Source organism: Macrotis lagotis, chromosome X, assembly GCF_037893015.1.
Source record: "Macrotis lagotis isolate mMagLag1 chromosome X, bilby.v1.9.chrom.fasta, whole genome shotgun sequence".
NCBI classification, from domain to species: Eukaryota; Metazoa; Chordata; class Mammalia; order Peramelemorphia; family Peramelidae; genus Macrotis; species Macrotis lagotis.
In genome coordinates, this window is record NC_133666.1 from 86670206 (window position 1) to 86677921 (window position 7716).

Below are 7716 nucleotides of genomic sequence, written 5' to 3' on the forward strand. Positions count from 1 at the left end.
CTCAGTATCGAGCAATGCTGAAAACTATCTTTACATGTAATTGGAAAAAAATATGATAAACCTTTTCTTAAAGTTGAAAAGAAAAGAAAAATCTTTGCCATACTCACAGTGGAAGCTACAAGTGATTTTAAGATGAAACAATATATTTCAATTATAAGATAGCTATATAATAAAGTCTGCCCATTATTTTGAAAGCAAAATGGCTTTTTATTTTTTTGCTTACTTGCTGGTTTTCATAGTAAACAGCACCTTGTCGTTTAAAACCTTTCCAAGCCATCTTAGCTGTGGGTCTAGGAGCCTGTCAGTGACCTCTTCTCGTCCCTGGGCCTCAGTGTCCCTTACTGTCAGGGAAGGGTCCGTGTCTTGGATGCTGAAACATCTGGAGGCCTGGTCGGCTATGCACCTCACAGTGCACAGGGGTGACCTTCTACCAGTCCAACAGCTGCCTCAGCCTCAGTTTCCCTTGCAGCCCGTGTGTGTGTGTGTGTGTGTGTGTGTGTGTGTGTGTGTGTGTGAGTGTGTGTGGGCAGGGGAGCGGTGTGCAGGACTTGTGCAGACCCTGTCAGTACCAGAGCTCGGGGGTGATCTGCAGCCAGGTCCGGAGGATCCCTGGGCCCCAGCCTCCCCTACAACCCCGGCAGGGAGAGGGGCTTGAGGACGTTTCTTTCTCCCGGCCCTCCCAGCGGGCTCTCGTCCCTCCTATTTCTCAGGCCTCAGCAGGGTCACAGAGGGAGCACCGCGGCTGGGGGCTCCGGTCCCTCGTGCCCCAGGCCCAGCAGGCGCCCCCAGCAAGGCCCCAGTCTGGAGGCTGCACCAAGCCAGGGGGGGGCCTGGGGGAGCCTCCTGCACCCCACCCCGCCCTGCCCCGCCTGAAGCCTGCAGTTCAAGTGAAAGCCCAGTAGGCACAGGAAAGGGGGCAGTTTGCATGAATGGTCCCGGCTCCCCATGTCAAGCAATCATTGGATGAATTGGCGCTGAGGGAAAGGAGGAGCCAATCACAGCATCAGAGCTCCAGTGCGCATAGCTTTCTCAAGGTAGTGTGAGGAGCATGCGCAGGGACCAGAATCCACTGCGGCCAGGCGGTTCCTTGTCTCTGCTGCTCTGTGTGCCATTTGGATCCCGCGGCCTCACGGTAGAACATTACGGACCGGAGGTCTTCTCAGGGGGGATTTCTGGTATTCTTTGTGTCTGTATCTTATGGGTCAAGGCCTGGGGACCTCGTTGGAGGATCTCAGGGACATATGGGGGTCTCTTCAGACACCTATGGTGGCCTGGTGTTGGGGGAAGGGAAGCCATGACTGTCCACAAGATGGCGACCAGGGAGGGTGTGGCCACAGCTCAGCCTTGGCGCTCTTCCGCAGTCTCTGCAGGGTCTCTCCATCCTGGCCTCGGCCCAGTCTCCCCAGGAGGGAAGCCTTCTCCCCAGCTCTCCCCGGCTCTCCCCGGCTCTCCCGTGTCCTTCTGGGATGCTGTTTCCAATAAGAGCGTGCCCTGCCCCGCCGCCCCCTCCTAATGCTATAAGCTTCCTTGTCTGACTAACTGAGGCTCCTGCTGGGCTGGGGTCCTCTCCCCTTCCCCTGCTCAGGTCATGGACGCCCCAGGAATGGAGTATCAGCACCGCCTGACCTTGCAGAATCAGCAGCCTGTGGGGAGGCTGCATGTGTTCAGGAGGACCCGATATTCTCAGACAGGTCAGTGAGTCTTGTACCCACAGGAAAGGGCTGGATGGTCGCGGCAGTGTTGAAGCCTGTCATTTGTTCATTTCATGGTCCCTAGTTGCCCCCACCCCCTTGATATTCGGTATTCTCTATCTTTTCCATGGACAATCCGGTGGATCTTCCTCATTGTTCCCCTGAGAGAAAAGAGACATGGACAATGTGGGAAGTCAAATCAGAAATTCAGTGAGGGGCAGGAATGGGGCGGATCTCTGATTGTAGAAGTAATAACTCATCCCCTATTTGCTTCCAGATTTTTTGCTGTACCCTGGGTTCAATGTGATTGGCCGAAGATCAGACTCTGCTGTGATTCTACCTTTTCCATTCATCTCCAGACAACATGCAATTATTGAGATTCCATTAGGTAGCAGGGAACCTGTCCTTTATGATTTTGGTAGCCTCAATGGTTCAAGTCTTCTCAGTCCTCGCAGGCCCCTATACCCTTGGGTGAACTACCCGTTGAGGGACCAAGACATGTTTATCATTGCTAAAGTGCTATGCCAGTATCACTACCTGGGTCCACCCCAGCTTCCTTGTCCCCAGAGGGCTCTAACAGTTGAGGAGCCCTTCAGGTTTCACAGGATGGATGGACACCGCTTGCAGGCTGAAGAATCAAACGAGATTAAAGGTAAATCTGAGATATCAGGAAGGTGGTGGGTTGAAAGAAGACCTTGGGGAATGTGAAATTACAAAGTTTATTCTTCTCCCCAGATGATAGCATCATCCATTCACATGCCAGTGGTGAAGGCAATTTTGAAAGGACCTCAGGTGTAGCACCTTTGTTAGGTACTCAGCCTTCTTCCATGGAAGATGAAGGTATGTATTTAAAAGTGGAGGGTTTTCATTGAGATAGACTAAAGCACACTTGGAAAAGTGCCAGCCAGAGATGGCGAACAAGGATTCAGCTAGTGAACAAGACTCTATCCCACTAGCTCCGCCTGCATTCTAACAGGGGAAGGATCAGGTATCTATATGTGGGAACAAACGTTACAGATAAAAATGAGGAAGGGGTACAAGTACATTTCTCTTCACAGGGCATCTTGAGAAGGATCAGAATGTCATTGGTAAAGATGGAAACAGTGATTCAGATGTAGAAGTCAATGAAGACAAAGATTTTGACCAATAAGACAAAGAGACACAAGAGCCAAAGAGTGAGTCCAGTGGCATACAGAGCAGTACCAGAAAGTGGATAGAGATGGACAGTGTGTAGAGGAAGGTGGAATATTAGGACAGAGAGAGAGAGAGACATCAAAAGAGTTTGTAGTTGGTGGGGAGGTCTAGTCCTGTTCACTTGCCAGATTGGTCATGAGGATCAGACCAGAAGCAGGACCGATAATTTTGGGAGTGCTGCCACACAAGTGGTCAGGAGTTGTTATTGGCAGCCATGGGGAAGTGGGAGCCCTACTGCCTGACAAATTTTTTTTGGATTATGAAGCTTTTTTTTTTTGAGTTTTACAACTTTTCCCCTAATCTTACTTCCCTCACTCCCCAGAGAAGGCAGTTTTCCAGTCTTTACAGTGTTTCCATCATTGCTTCAAATTAAAAGTGATGACAGAAAAATCATATCCTTAAGGAAAAAAACATAAAGTATAACAGATTGCAAGATCAGACAATAAGACATCAGCTTTGTTTCCTAAATTAAATGTAATAGTCCTTGGTCTTTGTTCAAGCTCCACAGTTCTTTCTCTGGATGCAGATGCTGTTCTCCATTGCAGACAGTCCAAAATTGTCCGTGATTGTTGCACTGCTGGAATGAGCGAGTTCATCGAGCTTGATCCTCACCCCCATGTTACTGTTAGGTTGTAGTGTTACTCTGGTTCTGCTCATCTCACTCAGCATCAGTAGTCTGATAATTTTTACGGTTCTTTTCTTTGAAAATTTGCCACTTTGGTGGGGAAAAGACTACAGAGGAGCAAAAGCAAATTCATAGACTGTAAATTTGAAGATATTAATCCCATTCATTCTTTGATCCTTATCCATTTTATTTTTGCAGGAAGCCCAGGATTCCTCAGATTTGCTCCTTGAAGTTGCTTAAGTTCCAATCCCCGAAGTCCCAGTCCCTGTTTGCACCCTTTGAATCACCCAAAGGGAATAGAGGAGGCCATCCAAACCACTTCATTCTTCTTCGTCTCCAGGTCCCCAGGAATCACCTCTCTAGGGAAGAGAAAAGCAGTTAACAGTGGCACTGGGATTAGAATGACTTGTTTGGTTGGTCTAGATTTCCCCTTGAGTTAACAGAGGGACTTGTTTTCTTAATATTTTGAAATCCTTGTTAATATAAACCTTAAGGGCATATGGATTTTAATAAAGGGCACATTGTTTTCAAAGATGATCAGCTTTTATTTTGCTAATTTGTATAGTAAGTTGTAGTTTAAATTATTTTAAGGTCTTCACACACAAACACACATACAAACACACACAAACACAAACACAAACAAATCTCTTCAGTTTCCTAGACCTGTTTTCCCTGTAGTACCTATGGGGAGAGGGGGAGGGATGTCTTAGCCTCTAAGTTTGGTGACAGGCTTTAGAGCTCTGTGCCTTAGGGATTGGTGGTGATGTCACTTAGGTCTTTCAGTTGCCCAGGCCTCAGTTTCCCCTTCAGTAACCTGAAGCTTTTATTGTTCAAAACCTCTGAAGGGCTTTCTATTTCTATACCTAAGAGATTCTAGGTGCTCTCACACAGTTCTCTTCACTTCTGTCAGCCTCAGTTTCTCCTAAAATCATGGGATGAGCGAGGCCGATGCTTGAGAGGGCAAAATTCAAAGTTTCTGAAGGACTTATTAGTTCTAGTCCTAGAACCCTTGATGTGATCTTACACAGGTAAACTCCCTAGGTGTCAGTTTCCCACAGCCACACTGAAGGTGGAGGTGATTTAGTCTGAAATTGTGAGCTCTAGGCTTGTGAGTGCCTACTGGTTCCTTTGTCTCCCTAGGCCCCAGTTTTTTCTGTAGTAATCTGAAGGACTCATGGGTTAATTTCTCTGACGGCCTTGTCAGCTAAATGTCTAAGAAACTGTTGCTCATCTCACCCAGGTCCCATCAGTTCCCTAAGTCTCATTTTCCCCTTTAATAATCTCGAGGCTATGTAGTCCCAAACCTCTAAAGGTGTTTTCAGCTCTCTCCTTAGAGCTACTGGGTGTTCTCACGGAGGTCCCTGCAGTTTCCCCTATGTTCACAGGGGCTGGTGGGGTCTCTTAACATCTAAGGCCTCCGATGACCTCTTTAGCTCTATAATTAGGAATCTGTAGGCTCTCAGAACTCTTTTTAACCTCCATAAATAAATTTCCCCTAAAGTCTCAGTAGTGGTTGTCTTGGTTTCTAAGGTCTCTGAAGGCCTTGTCAATGCTTGACCTAGGAGCTTGTGGGTGATTTCATAAAGGTGATTTGTCTGCTTTGCCTCAGTTTCCCCTACTGTCATTAAAGGGACGTGTTCTCTCAAGTCTCTGAAATCCATGTCACCTCTATACCTAAGAGCCTGTGGTGATTTCCCACAAGTTCCTTAGCATACTAAACCTCAGTTATCACTACAGTCATAGGGGACCAGAGGGGTTTCTTGGACTCTAAAACCTCAGAAGCCCTTGTCACTTTTATACTTATCAGTCTGTATGTTATCTCACCCATTCGTTTTCTAGACCTCAGTTTCCCCTACAATCACTGTGAAAGGAGGGAGGTATATTGGGCCCTGAAGACCTCTGAATGCCTTGTAGCCCAAGGCCTAGGACTCTGGGATCTCACATAGGTCCCTTCAGCTCCCTAGGCATCAGTTTCCCCTACATTTAGTGAAAGTAGGGGGTCTTGTTCTCTAACATCCCCAAAGACCTTCTCAGCTCTAGATATCACACAGGTTTCTTAGAGTCCCTTGTCCTCAACTTTTATTGTTAGTTACCCAAAGGTCTTGTGTTCCAAACCTCTGAGGATGTTGTCAGCTTAATATCTAAAGAAATGTTGCTGATCTCACACAAGTCCTTTCAGTGCCTTGGGCCTTAATTTCCCCTACCAGTCAAAGAAGGTTGTGGGGGTCTCAAACTTGAATCCTCTGAATTCCTTGTCACCCCTGAACCTAAGAGGCTGTTAGTAAACTCACATGGGCTCATTCAGTTCTCTAGGCCTCAGTGTCACTGTCACTGGGGGATAAGCTGGGAGTTGGGGGGAGAAGTGTTGCTGTTTTTACTATTTCCCAAGGCCTTTTCAGCCTGGTCATCAATTTCCTTTAAAGTCAAAGGAGGAAATTATAGCTCATTTCCCCACAACGGTCCTCTTCTCCATCCTCTTTCTCAGGGTTCAGCAGGGGTCTTGGGGGAGGACCAAGAATCCAAGAACAGATGCTTTGTTCCCTCCAGTCTTCAGCCCTGCCCTGTTATAGTTTGTATAATACTCTGGAGCTTCTGGTCAATCAGAGAGGTCTGTCAGAGGAGCCAGGTGCCAAGGGCTGCCCTTCCCCCTGTCCTGGTATGGAACCCAGGTGAAAGGCAGGCAACATATGGAAGGGCTCAGTCAATCATTGTGTGCATTGTTGTTAAGACACAGCAGAAGGAACCAATAAAATAATAATGGCTCAAGGTCTCCTTCCAGTACCTATAACTGGGGTGGCTAGGTGGTGCAGGGGATAGAACCTCTGCCTTGGAATCAGGAAGACCTGAGTTCAAGGCTGACCTCAGACTGTGACTTAACCCCATTGACTTAAATTTAAAAAAAATAGCAAATCATGCATCTATTTTATAAGACTATTTTTTCTGACTTGGAGGACATTTTAGCCATGGACATTATTTCATTCCAGTTAAGATAGTTGATGAAGGTCACTAGAACTTTCTCGCCATCTGGTGGGAAAGATATTATGAAATCATTTCATTCTTTCCTCTGTGTCTGTTGCTGGGGTAGGTTTTCCCCAATTACATTGTACCCCACAAAAGCCAGCCAATGGGATCAAGAGGAAGGGGATTAGGTAGGGAGTAATATGGTTAAAATCGATATAAACCAAACTTGCTGTACTTTCAGCCCCACTCTCTGACTTTAGGATACCCTCTCTCTTACAATAGTTAAAAGAAGTATACTTAAAGAGAGGGTGTGCATTTAGACAGACCTTGAAAGTGATGAGTCTTTACCAGATACTTTATTTTTTTTTTTGGCAATGCAAACGGGTTTAAGTGGCTTGCCCAAGGCCACACAGGTAGATAATTATTAAATGTCTGAGACCAGATTTAAACCCAGGTACTCCTGTCTCCAGGGCCGGTGCTTTATCCACTACACCACCTAGCTGCCCCTTTACCACTTACTTTAACTAAGGAGAGTTGAATGGAGTTGATGAGAATATCATAAATGTCCTTTGGAGTATAAAAATTTGCTTTACCCTACCGAGAAGAAGGAGTGCTTGGGGCGGGTAGGTGGGTGGGCAGAAAGGGGTACAGGGAGAAAGGAAAAGAAAGAAAAAAGTATAAAGGAAGAAAGATAGCATGAAGGGAAATACAGAGTCAGTAATCCTAACTTTAATGAGAAGGGGATGAACTCTCCCATAACAGGGAAGCTGATAGCCTAGTGGATTAAAAATCTAATGCATTACTGGAAACACATTTGAAATGGAAAAATACACAATTAAAGGCCATGACTGACTGGCAGTCTGCTGAGAAATGGTGTCCAGGGAGGATGTGGCCCAGGTGTCAGGGAGGAAGGGAGGCCATGATTGACTTGGGGTCTCAGAGATATTGTCCAGGAAGGGGGTTTGGTCATGGGGGGCAGGCCTGAACCTGGGATCCACTCCTACCATACTGAGGATACTAAGGTTCACATGCAGTCTATCAGGCTTTGTTGAGTCTCCCCCATTTTTTGAGAGATGTATAGGGTGGTAAAAGTTAAGCTTCACCGGGGCCACTTGTGTTTGACAGAAGAGGAAATTTCAGACCCAGAGAAGTTGAGTGACTTGATCAAGATCACGCGGGCTTTAGTGACAGAGCCCACATTGGGGCTTTGCCATCACCCTCTGAAGGGTCTCTCCTCACTTGTCG

At 46.7% G+C, this 7716-nt stretch overlaps 1 protein-coding gene across 1 annotated transcript; it reads left to right on the forward strand.

Annotated features, from left to right (window-relative positions):
* Positions 1-1048: 1048 nt before the first annotated feature.
* Positions 1049-4022, forward strand: LOC141498735 (mediator of DNA damage checkpoint protein 1-like). The gene is made up of 6 exons (XM_074201883.1): positions 1049-1132; positions 1586-1691; positions 1969-2343; positions 2427-2531; positions 2750-2866; positions 3709-4022. The coding sequence occupies exons 1-5, from the start codon at positions 1049-1051 to the stop codon at positions 2839-2841; spliced, it is 762 nt and encodes a 253-aa protein (XP_074057984.1). The 3' UTR covers positions 2842-2866; positions 3709-4022.
* The last annotated feature ends 3694 nt before the right edge of the window (positions 4023-7716 follow it).

Excerpts from the sequence above, each read along its gene's own strand:
- LOC141498735 (XM_074201883.1), top strand. The coding sequence starts at position 1,049 with ATGCGCAGGGACCAGAATCCACTGCGGCCAGGCGGTTCCTTGTCTCTG. Across the intron at positions 1,692-1,968 it reads GACCCGATATTCTCAGACAG|ATTTTTTGCTGTACCCTGGG; the intron begins GTCAGTGAGTCT and ends ATTTGCTTCCAG. Across the intron at positions 2,344-2,426 it reads AGAATCAAACGAGATTAAAG|ATGATAGCATCATCCATTCA; the intron begins GTAAATCTGAGA and ends TCTTCTCCCCAG.